This window comes from Felis catus, chromosome A3, assembly GCF_018350175.1.
Source record: "Felis catus isolate Fca126 chromosome A3, F.catus_Fca126_mat1.0, whole genome shotgun sequence".
Classification (NCBI taxonomy): Eukaryota; Metazoa; Chordata; class Mammalia; order Carnivora; family Felidae; genus Felis; species Felis catus.
In genome coordinates this window covers 11,902,797-11,915,062 of record NC_058370.1, presented here as the reverse complement: position 1 = coordinate 11,915,062, position 12,266 = coordinate 11,902,797, and the positions used below count along the sequence as shown (strand labels likewise).

The 12,266-nt window shown below is 49.3% G+C and overlaps 1 protein-coding gene across 4 annotated transcripts in view; it reads left to right on the top strand.

Annotated features, from left to right (window-relative positions):
• The window catches only part of SLC9A8 (solute carrier family 9 member A8), a 67,813-nt gene that overhangs the window by 48,237 nt on the left and 7,310 nt on the right, over positions 1 to 12,266 (top strand). For all 4 annotated transcript variants that reach the window (XM_011280748.3, XM_019826371.3, XM_006929668.5 and 1 more), the window contains 3 exons: positions 6,260 to 6,376; positions 8,587 to 8,669; positions 9,528 to 9,639. In XM_011280748.3, the coding sequence (XP_011279050.1) occupies positions 6,260 to 6,376; positions 8,587 to 8,669; positions 9,528 to 9,639 (312 nt within the window). The remainder of the gene's footprint in view (positions 1 to 6,259; positions 6,377 to 8,586; positions 8,670 to 9,527; positions 9,640 to 12,266) is intronic.

The following is a 12,266-nucleotide window of genomic DNA, read 5'->3' as shown; positions in this document are numbered from 1 at the left end:
GTTCCCCTCCCCGAGCCTCAGCCTGGAAACTATGTCAGGGCAGTAAAGTGGGCTGGGGCCTGGAGCAGGAATGGCCACTTTGTTTCCCTGTCAGTAATGTTTCCCTTCTGACAGTCCTACCCTGCGGTGCCCGATGCCAGAAGACAGTTTCGTTTCATATCTTTTATCAGGTCTTCTAGTTGTTTATGGCAGGACGGCAATTTTCACAGCAGTTATTTCTTCATGGGCAAAGTGGAAGGCCCCAGTGGTTTTTAATGACTGTTGAGCAGAATTCTCCCCACAGATCACTCTCTGGAATTACACGTGGGAACTCTGTGAGCAGATCTTGCCAAGGAGGACGCAGAGAGGACTCTGGCCATTTTCAATGGAGAACTCTTTGTAAACCTCATGGGTTTTTTTTTGTTTGTTTGTTTTTAATTTGATTTGTGCCCAAGCCAGTTCTCTTGGATAATTTTGTCTCAGTATCTGCCATCAAGTTCCTTCTCTTCTCTTTCCTGAATTTTGGCACTTACATAAACGTTACCTGTGAGTCATTGGCTGTAGCCTGGCTATTTTTACCTCTGTTTTTCTAAATTGCTCCCCACCCCTTTGAGATGAACATTGAGTACCTGCTGGCAAAGATAAATTTCATGCCTCTGTTTGGAATTTGTGATTAAAACAGAGGAGTGTGTTTCTTGTTTCCAGAGAGGCAGTGTGAGTTCTGTGACTAGGGTTTTGTTTCTTTGAGGACCTTGGCTGCACACGCCAATAGGGCCGAAGACAGCACGTGCAAGCCAAGAGCGCACACGGCCACCTCTCGACAGTTGGCCTGGCCGTGCCCACGTTAGTCTTCGGGATATCTGTCACACAGGGTTTTCAGAGAAGGCTAGGATGGCCCTGATGTGTTGTGAGGACCTTCTAGTCCGTCGGAAAAGGAGTACATCAGGAAAGGTGATGTTTGCTGTCCCTCCTTCCTTTCCACGCTGTGCTTTCCCTGTCACAAAGGCTTGAGCGAGCAGTTGCCCAGAACACGGAGCAGGATGCTGCCTCCAAATCACACACCTAAATCACGTGTTTGGAACACAGCAGTTAAGGACACCAGACAGACCTGGGTATGAATCCCAGCCCCGCCTCTCGTTAGCTGTGTAACCTCACACGGCCCATGTAACCACTCTGAGCATCCACTTCCTCCTCATGAAATGGGGCCACCCCGAGGCTTGTGGTGAGGATTAAAGGGAGCGATGCAAGGAAAAATCCTGACCGAGGGCATCAGTGTGTGTTATTAACAGGGTGACCGCACATCCTGGTGGCCCTAACATGTAAGTTAATCACTCTCAAAAATATCCTGGTTTCAACAGCCAATTAAATAGTCCCCCTCATTATGAGTTAGTGTTAGCTATTCTCAGAATCTTTGTTTTAATTCTGTCAGTGTTAGTTATTCTATTCATTTAGGCCAGTTTTGAGGGCCACTTTACCCTGTAAGGACTGAAGGATGAATAGACCCCCACCTTTGTCAGTTTAACCAACTGTGGGCTGAGGGAGGGGGATTGGGGCAGAGTGACACTCTGTCATGATGGGTCACAGAGGATGGAACTTTTGGGGTTGAAGGATGAGCTTGCAAAATTGACCAGGACGTAATACGTTCTGCAAAAGGTTGGGAAGATGTGGGCCAAAGGTGGAATGTGTTGTGCACCTGTGCAGCCCTCACGTGCACAGGTGCATATCCAGGAAATTCCTTTGCAGCACTACCTGTGAGAGAGAACATTTGTGTGTTGGAAGCAACCAAATGTTCATCAGTCATAGGAAATTAAGGAAGTTTGGGTCTGTTCTCAAAATGGAATCCTGTGCAGCCGCTGAATAAATGAACTTGACCTGTTTGTGCTGCCGCAGAAAGAACTCCAAGATGTATTGTTAAATTTTAAGAAAGAAAATTGGAACACCGTGTATTCATCCTTTCTACAGATATTTATTAAAGGCCTGTCCTGTGCCGAGAACTGTCCTTGGTACTGGGGATGCAGCAGTCAGCAAGACAGGAGCAGAAGAAAGACAGTTCTTTCGTGAACTCGTACGGTAACTTCAGGTAGTGAGAAGTGACAGGAAGGAGAGAAATCAGAGCCACGTAAGAGTGGCGTGGGGGGGCAGACACATCATGCCTTAGGGGATCAGGCAGGTCTCCTCAAACAGGTGGCACCCAAGCTAAGACCTGCATGGTGAGAAGGGGGTCAGCCAAGGAAGGGTCCGGGGCAGGAATGCTGAGCAGTGCTAAGTGTCCCAGATCAACATGAGGGAACTTGACGCCCTCCAGGAAGAGCAGGAAGTACAGCATGGCTGAGGCACAGGGGTAAGGACCCCAGCCCACGGGGTTCTTAGGCCCGAGAAGGAGTTGGGATTCTGTTATATGTGCAAAGGCAGGTCAGTGTTGGGAGGCCTTTTAAAGATCCCTCTGCTGGTGAGGACATGCCGTGTACCTAATGCAATCCTATTTATTGCTTTTTAAAGATAGATAAGCTTTATAATGGCATAGGAAAAGAACTGGCACTCTGTATAGGGAACTGTTAACAGTAGTTACCTCTCTAGGCGAGGTGATGTGAATGGAGATTCTCTTGTTTTACTCTGTACCTCGGAGTCTGGATGTTTTAAAGCAAACTATGTTTATTTTGAGGTAATTAGCAAAGAAAACTGACTATGGTCTGATCCAGACTTCAGGAAGTTCATCATATTTTACCTACAGTAAGGCACAGTACACTGGAAGTCGTACCACATGACACGTTTCATTTTCTGCCTTTGGACTTGAATCTCTATTCATCACCATTCTTCATTATGTTTAAAATAGTGGGTTTAACTGAGACTAGAAATAGATTTCCCCTCTCCCTCCCTCCCCCTTTCCTTCCTTCTTTCCTTCCTTCCAAGAAGCTGACCTTTTTACTGCACTGTTATTTACATCCTTAAATGATTTTGCCTTCTAGAAGAAGTACACGTGTCAGAAATTCTTACAGGGCATTTTTTTTTTAATGTTTATTTTTGAGAGAGAGAGAGACAGTGTGAACAGGGGAGGGGCAAAGAGAGAGGGAGACACAGAATCTGAGCTGTCAGCGCAGAGCCCGACGCAGGGCTCGAGCTCACAGACCGCGAGATTATGACCTGAGCCAAAGTCAATGCTCAACTGACCTAGCCACCCAGGCGCCCCAAGGGCATTTTTTTAAAATACCCAGGCTTAGGGGCGCCTGGGTGGCGCAGTTGGTTAAGCGTCCGACTTTAGCCAGGTCACGATCTCGCTGTCCGTGAGTTCGAGCCCCGCGTCGGGCTCTGGGCTGATGGCTCAGAGCCTGGAGCCTGTTTCCGATTCTGTGTCTCCCTCTCTCTCTGCCCCTCCCCCGTTCATGCTCTGTCTCTCTCTGTCCCAAAAATAAATAAATGTTGAAAAAAAAAAAATTTAAAATACCCAGGCCCTTTGTCTCTGTAAGTGAGCCCATTTGCGCCATTTTCCCCGTGGTGTTTTTACAGCATGTGTGGAGGGCACCTGCAGGGGGTGAAGGTGGTCTGGGTGGCGGAAAAGCTACCTGCACTTAGGGAGCACTCAGGGCAGACACTTGAGCTGCCCCTTGGGCTTTTGCACCCTCTGCTGACGCTGACTCTTCCCTTTCCCCAGAACTCGAGAGATGTCCCCACCTCAGACTAGCCCGGGGTAAAGGCGGTGGCTGGCTGTTCACTCTTTCATTGGACAGAGGGCTCATTTTCATATGGTCCAAATTCAGCCTCCAGATGGGGTTTGTTTATCTATACGGAAAAGTTGTTAATATTTGAGTTGGGTGTCGTCATTAGAAGCTGGGAGATTTCCCATAAGAAACAGATTTCTGGCATTTCTCAAAAAGCCAGAAGGGAGACTGGTCAGCACTTAGGCCCCCCACCCACAGGGCTGCCATCAGAACTTTGTAGGTGGGCTTGTGTCGTCTTCTCCCACGTGCTGGTTACCCTTTCTTTTTATTTTTATTGTCTGGCCCCTAGAGATTCTGTTTCCAAACCCTGGCCTAGGGCGCCAGACTGAGCAAGCCAGCCAGACCCCTTCTGGGCTATGCTTGTCCCCTTGCTGCAGAGCGCTGAGGCAGGATGGGCCCGAGGGTGGGCAGGAAAGGTCCCTGGGGCTCTGGCAGCGGGTGCTAGCATTCAGTCCCAAGGCAGCTCCCACATTCTGCTGTCATGTCTGACTTCCCAGAGCCTTTGGCTTTCTTGGAGTTGTCATTTAATGTTGGGACTCCAGCGGGTGGTGATGACCTCTGTGGGTGGGACAACAATGCCGGTGGAAGGCCACTCGTGTCACAACCCATACATGACTCAGGCTCCTCTGGGGCTGACCTTTACTTCAAGGTGAGCACTGCAAGGTCTCAGCTTTGCCAGTGAGTTGATAACCCTTCTCGAAGCAGACTGGTGAAACAAAACCCCTTGGAAGCCCAGAAGCTAGGAACTTTTGCCACTGGACTGTGATGCTAAGGCTCAAGTCCGTAAAAACTGAAGTGCGTCTGTGCCTGTGTTCGTGATTGAGCCTCAGTTTTCTCATCTGGACATTGGGACTGACAGCACCCACTCATGGAACCATCAGGGGCTAGTGAGGACAAGCCGCGTCCAGTGACCGTCACAGGATCAGGGCTGAACAAGTGTGGGCAGTCTCGCAGCTGTTCAGTGGAGTCCCACACCCAGCCTCTGGTCTCTCCCCTTTTTCACGTTGCTTTGCCTTCCCTGTATTTTGTTGCAGCGTCAGAAAGGGTCAGCAGTCTGGAAGGTCACCTGCAGGAGCGGACTGGGAGAACAGCCGGAGGCTTTCTTGTGTGTGTTTTATCTAGCGGAGCAGTGGTTCAGAGCGACTCTTGACCTGCAGAGTCCTCTCGGTGCCCTTGAGGAGCAAGGAAAGCTGTCGCCCGTCCTCTCCTTTCCCTGTCCCATCTTGCCAGGTGTGCCTTATGGGAGACATGGCTGGAATTTTCTGCCCAGCCTCCTCTGTAGGAAAGAACGAAAGAGCAAAGGAATTTGCTGTTTCCCAAGAGGACTGGGAGATAACCTGGCTCTGCCGCGGCTCTCCCTCAGGCCAGCAGTGTCTGGTGTGCCGCACACAGAGGGGGCCTGCCTGTATTTGGAGGTATTGTTTAGACCACAGGCTGAGCCTTGAAATGTCTCCGATGCAGTTCTGTGATCACCCTTTTCCAAATGGAGAGTCAGCCAGTAATCCCTGTCTGTCTGCAGAGTGGCAGGACTGAGTTAAAATTTTGCGTATAAATTTTGACTTGTAATTCATATATTTGGGCACCTTATTTAATGCCTTTGTAAAAGTCTCAGCTTCCTTACATGAAGACGAGACCCCCTTTCTGCTGCTGAGGCAGAGGGCAGCACTGAGAGGTAACCCAAGCACAGAGCTTTGGGAGTAGTTAGGGGCGGTGGGCAGATGCAGATATCAGTCCTGAGTGACCAGTAGAAGGGGTGGACTCTCTTGTGGAGCTGTAGACAGAGGACACAGGGGCGCCTGGGTGGCTCAGTTGGCTGAGCGTCCAGCTTCAGCTCAGATCGTGATCGCACGGTTCATGTGTTTGAGCCCGTGTCGGGCTCTGGACTGACAGCTTGGAGCCTGGAGCCTGCTTCGGATTCTGTGTCTCTCTCTCGCTCTCTGCCCCTCTCCCACTCACACTCTGTCTCTGTCAAAAATGAATAAATGTTCAAAAAAAAAATTTTTTTTTTTAAGAAAAGACACATAGCCTTTTATTGTCATTCTTCTGTTTATATTATAGGAGTAACTCCTGGTGATTATGGGAAAATTAAAAAATAAAAATCCACCCATTCTCCACATCCATTCTCGTGCTCCCTTTCTTCCCCAAGAGTGGTTCACCTGCACCCCTTCTCTCCATGGGTGATGCAGACAGCTCACGCCTGTTCAGCCCTGGTCCTGTGATGGGCACTGTACGTGGCTTGTCCCCATTCCCCTCTGACAGCTCCATGAGTGGGTGGTGTTAATCCCACTGTCCAGATGAGAAAACTGGGGCTTGGAGAGGGGAAGAAGCTTGGCCTGAGGTCACCCAGCCTCGGGAAGGAAGCTGCCAGAGAGGGGGGCCTTTAGCATTTCTCTACAACCTCTGGGAGGCCCCAGGTATTCTATTTTTCGCCTTGTTTTTTTCTGAAAACATGTAATCCCAGAGGGTCCAGTGACTTGTAGAAAAGGGTGATATTGTTTGCGTATCACATAGCAGGTGCTTTTCTGCTCTCCTCATGTCTGCTTTGCCTCTTGCTCCCTCGCTAGGCATCATGGCCATCCTGTTCTCGGGCATCGTGATGTCCCACTACACGCACCATAACCTGTCCCCGGTCACCCAGATCCTTATGCAGCAAACCCTGCGGACCGTGGCCTTCCTGTGCGGTGAGTTCTGCTCTGTGTGGTTCTGCGCAGGCCTGCCCACAGCTCACTGCTCTGCCACACCCTGATGCGGGAGGCCTCAGATCCTCCGTCTCAGGAGAGACAACAGAATTCCTCAGAGCCACACACTGCACTCCCTTATCTTTTGTTTGTTACCCTGGCTTTCAGATTCCTTAATGTAAACCTAACTCCTGAGAACTTTCTGGAACATTTGATGGCCTACAAGTTTAAGACTAAAAATAATGAGACGCATATGTTTGTAATGTTTTAAAGTGACAGTCCCAAAAATGTGTTCCTTGGCACTGGCATTGGTGAGGGTTAGGTGGGAAAAGACTTCCCAGTCCAACAAGAGTCTGGAAAATCCTGGGGAAAATACAGTTTCAGCTCGTGAGCTGCAGAAGCATCTTGAGTTACTGAGGAGGGGGGTGGGGAGTATAGTGAGAGCATTTCCCCAACCTGTCCACAGGCCCCTTTTCCGCTAGAGCGGCTTGAAGGACATGATCCAGGAGCTCGTACACTGACGCTCTCACTGTCGGGCGGGGCCTGCTGTGAGGACTGTTTCTGTCAAACAGTTTCAGTGTGAGCTCTTGCTCCCCCACACTCCGTACCTCCCTGCCTCCTCCCTGGTTAAGAGCCGGCAGCAAAGGACACACGCTCACACGGTCCCTCCCCTCCGGCTTCCCGGGTGGCAGGGCCCTGGCATCATCGCCAGCATCTGCCTGGCACCGCGGCGGGGTTCGTCTCATTTCCGAGCACAGGCGCCACACCGTCATGTGCTGGGAGGCAGGGCCAGGCCGTGCAGAGGCTTCCTTCTGCAGCCCAGGGGGTTCACATGCCCAGAGGTCAGATGACCTGCCCGCGGTTAAGAATTGATTCTGCAATCCAGGTCTGTCTCTTCCTGGTCCGGGGGGGTCTTTTTTCCACAACGTCCGACTCACAAAGTCCTAGCCAGGGACGCTGAGCCTGACTCTCACAATTCAAGTAATATAAAGCAAAACACCCATCTATTTTGTACCCACCGGACTGGCATATCTTTAGTTTGCTAATACCCACTTCCACCGTGGGCATATGGAACACAGGCCCCACTGACAGGCGTGGGCACTGATGCCATCTTCTGTGGAGAATCATTACAGCATCAGGCTGGGTTTCAGAGCCGTATGCTCTTTGACCCAGCAATGCTCCCATCAGGAATTTAGCCTGGACATTTGTCATAACTGGTAACAGCAGAAACAGAAACAGCTTAAGTATCTATTGGTGGAGGCTTTGTGAAATGAGCCATGACATACCGACATAATGGAATGTGTGCTGCCAGGGAAAAGCGTAACATAGATCTGAATAGGTTCTAAATGAGCTTATTTGGAAAGATCACAAAAATGTTTATTAGAGAAGAAGAAAATTCAGGGAGAAGGGTGGGAGCAGCTTGTGCACTTGCTTTAAAAAGAGACACGTTTGGAGGAAAAACATGGCTGAAATGTTTTAAAACAGCCTCTGTTGTAGGATGTTCAGCTATTTTAAAATGCGGTCTTTGTCTCCCTGATTATTAGACTATTCTGGGGGACACCACAGGTTGAGCAGGGAGACTAGTGCTGGAAATTCATACGATGCTTTTTCTTGGGATATACAAGTGCCTGCTTGCACAGACAGTAGGTGTCAGACTCTTTCTGACTTGTGGGGTGAAGCCAAGAGTTGGAAATACCCTCCTTGCTGCAGACCCTGCGGGCGTAAGCCATCTTCCCAACCCTGTGGCGGCATTAACTACGTGAAGTCGAGCATTTAGCTTAGTCCGCCCCGGCAAGGAAGTCAGCAGAGGGCCCTCTCCACATTAGTTACGTGGTGTCTGCGGCCACTTGCTCTGAATTTTTGCCGCTCTGCTGTAGTCGTGATCCTTGCTAATCACAGTGTTCGACAAATAGACAGGTTCGTGTGTTCATCATCTTCCCGGGTGGGAGAGTATTGATTTGCATGCGTTTGACACTTGACCCACTGCCTGGGGAGATTCTGAACAAGCACGGGTTGCGTGTGTGTGAGAGGGAAGAACGGAAGACGCCAGGCACACGTTCCACCAGGATCTCGGCTGCAGGATTTTCCAGAAAATAAGCAGAGTGTTACAGTGGGCTCTCACTCGCCGTGAAATGTTTGCTTGCTTAATAATTTAGTACTGTGTTAGAAGAAAATAGTTGGGGCTGAATAATCCATTCTTTGGTTTGTTTCAGAAACATGTGTGTTTGCATTTCTTGGCCTGTCCATTTTTAGTTTCCCTCACAAGTTTGAAATTTCCTTTGTCATCTGGTGCATAGTAAGTATTTTCCTTGTTTTTTATTTAATTACTTATTTGTAGATCAATAACCACATGTTCTGGATTCATTTATGTAACTGTTAACTGTTCAAGGTCAACAGCTACATAGACACTCTTCTGTTTAAAGTTTCTTTTGTTAAAAAATCACAAACATACAATAACAGGAAAAGGGATGGAATTAAGTGAATGAATATCCCTGGGAATGAATTTTTACTTCTTTTTAAATTTTAAACGGCCTTGAATTTATGGTCTTGTCTAAAAAGTAAAAGTTTGTCTGTTTTCTCTGGTGGTAAAAGCAGATCTCAGAATTGGAACAAACATCATCGTAGAAACAAAAACCATGTTAAAAGATACAGCTCAATGTTCACAGTGGTTATAGAACTGGGGATGATTTTCTTTTCTGCCTTTTCTGGATGATTTATAACGCGTATATTTACTTATTACTGTAATTTTCTTCCAACGTGTCCATTTTGGAACGTGACCTTGGACACTTGTACAAAGTAAAGATTACCAGGCCCTTGCCCCTAAATTAATCTCTGGATAGTTTGGCATGGCCTCTTGCCATTCAGTTTTGTTCTGCTCTCATAACTAAAGCCGGCTTTGATGCCTTGTTAGTCGTCTCTTTCTGGCGACGGAAACATAACGTACAAAGTGCTATCCTTTCCCAGACTCCTAGATACTAGTGTCTAGAGCAGCACGCCCCAGCTGGGTCTCTGCCTAGCACTGTCATTCATGTCTCTCATGGCCAAGGGGAAGGCTGTGTTTATTACGGGTGTGTCACAAGATCTTTGTTAGCTTCAACAAGCTTGAACTTGGAAGACCAGAGGTTTCTGAGACTTAGTTGGTTGTTATTCACAGGTACTTGTACTGTTTGCCAGAGCGGTGAACATTTTCCCTCTCTCCTACCTCCTGAATTTCTTCCGTGATCATAAAATCACACCGAAGATGATGTTCATCATGTGGTTTAGTGGTAAGTCCAACGCTGAATGAACAGTGGAAGGAAAATACGTCGTATAAAGGCACACGTCGTGTAGAGAGAGCCCTTTGACGATGAGCAGGCCTCAGAAGGCAAAAACCGTACGAGCTCCCGCTTAACAAGCACCTACTGTAACCCAGGCCCCGGGCGAGTCCCTTGCAGACAGGACCCCTCACAGCCTCGGTGCCATGAGTAAATGGGTAGAGTGCACATCTCCTCCACACGTGAGGAGGCTCAGGCTCGAGGGCAAAGGCCTTGACTGGAGTCGGGGGATGACAGGAGGCAGAGCCAGTATTTCCTGTCTCTCTGTCCCTGCTCCTCTGGACAGACAGGGCCTCCCGGGTGAGATGCGAGGCACAGCTCTCACCTGCCTGTAAGTAATGAAGGGCTCAAAATAAAAAAGGTCTGTTTAAACTTTTCTGCCAGCACAGGCTGGGTTTGGATATTTCTTTAATTTAGTCACTGAGTTCTGAGAGTCGATTGGAACATTTTAGTTTCTGTGCAAATTCCTCTACCTTTTAAAGGATGGGAATGATTTCCTATTTGGTACCTAATGAACTGGCTCCTTAGGCATCTTTAAATTTGTTTTTGAGCAATATGTCCAGCTCTTTGTACTTTCTTATTTAAATAATATAATTTAAATACTCCACGTGGGTCGGGGTATAGCAACATGCCTAATAAGCTGTTCTCTACTCAACAGCATTATCAATAATTCCTCACAGATTTCTCTCCTCTTTCAAAAGGCCTTGTTTAAAACATTTATGTGTGTCTGTGCGAGGTATGTATGTATGCAGAGCGAGAGAAACTTTTTTCTCAATCTTTCTTGCCAGTGAGAAAAAAGTTTTTGTAAAGTAGTTAGTTGATTTCAAAGGACATCTAAGAGATGTTTTATCAGATATTTTACATGTTATGTGAGCTTTGTGGGAGAGGGGCGCAGGCTAAGAGACCTCTGTGGCACGGGGCGTGCTGCTTTAAACAGTGAGGGCTGTTGACCCCAGCGGTTTTCTGAGCCCCCTCCCCACAGATTTTCACCCTCTCTTTGCTGGATCCTCAACCTCTGTCTCTACTGAAGCATCATCATTGAAACTCTTGAAGATTCTTCTCTTTGCCTCCAAAAACCCAGCAACTTCAACCCAGATCCCTCCCACACACCCCCTCCAGCTGCTTCCCGTCTCCCATCGCAGCCAGACCTCTTTAAGCGGGCTGTCCTCACCTGTTTTCTTCACTCTGTCACCCCCTGTTCACGGGGCTGAACTTGGCCTTGCCCAGGTCACCAGCGACCTTCTGCAGCCAGACCTGGTGGGCACTGGGTAGCCCTGGTCCGGCCCAGCTCCATGGCTTTGAGCTCCTTCTTCCCACCGACCTGCTTTCTGCCCGGAGACCCTCTTCCCTGGGCCTCCGGGCCATGCTCCTGGTTGCCCTCTTTTCCCTTTGGGGTCTCCGCAGTTTCCCTCTCCTCCTTTATAGACCCCTCAGTATTGGCTTCCTCAGGACTCAGCCGCAGACCTGCTGCTGCTCTTGTGTTCCCACAAGCTCGCTCGTCCTGCGGCAGTTCCCGTGCTCCCGGAGCTGTTTGCTCTTAGATCCTGACTCCTGTGTCTAAATCCTCCTTCAGTGCTGTGGAGACACTGCGATCTCATTGTCTAGGACTGAACTTACCTTTCTGCCCAACCTGCTTCTTTTCCAGCATCCCCTTTCCATGGAAAACAATAATGTGTATTACAACAAACGTGTGGCTAACTCAGTGTTTGCTGTGTCTACACCTGTCCTGTTCCAACACATTTTATCCTCAGGCCACCCACCTGGCAGGCCCTGTTTTTAGTCCCGTATGACAGGTTGAGAGGTTGAGTCGAGTCTCTCGCTTTAACCTGAGAGGCCTGGGGGAAAGCAGGGCATTAGGGGGTAAATCCAGGAGCTAGACTCCAGACCCTGTGCCTAGACCACTCCTAGCACGCCCCACCATCGTCCGTGCCCTTCCCTTCCTCGGCCACCCCACCTCCCGCTCGCCCCTGTGGCCTGTTGCTTCCACTCTCCATGTCTCTCTTAATGCCATCCCCCTGCTGTGTCCCCATCTTGGGTCTACACTGCTCCTGTGGTCACACCCCCATCACGCTGTGATGCTCCAGCCTCCGTGTCCGGACCAGATCCTTCACTGTGTGCCCCCCCTCCCCAGTCCCCCTTCTTCTGGCGCTCACCATCTCCCGGGTCCTTGTCTGAGGTCTCCCCTCCCTGGGACCTCCCCTCTCTGGCACCAGGCAAGCCAGGAATTTTCCCAGGAAGTGCAGCCCTTCAGCCCAGCTAGCAGCCTTGCGGGGGACCACCCCAGGAAGGAAGAAGGGAAGAGTTCATGAAGCAGTTGCCGGCAGCCTCTGGCCAGCAGCAGAGCAGCCCCGAGCCTGTCAGGAGCTGTGCAAGGGCAGCATCTTCAGAAACCAGGGGCCGCTGGCCAAATTGCCTTCTTTGTGTGGCCCCGGGAGGACATGTCTTTCTCAGTCTCAGTTCCATATCTATCTATCTATCTATCTATCTATCTATCTATCTATCTATCTATGTATCGTGAAGAAATGGAGGACCAGCTTTACCGGCTCTCCTGTGAAGGCCCAGCGAGATTTTGTGCGCAG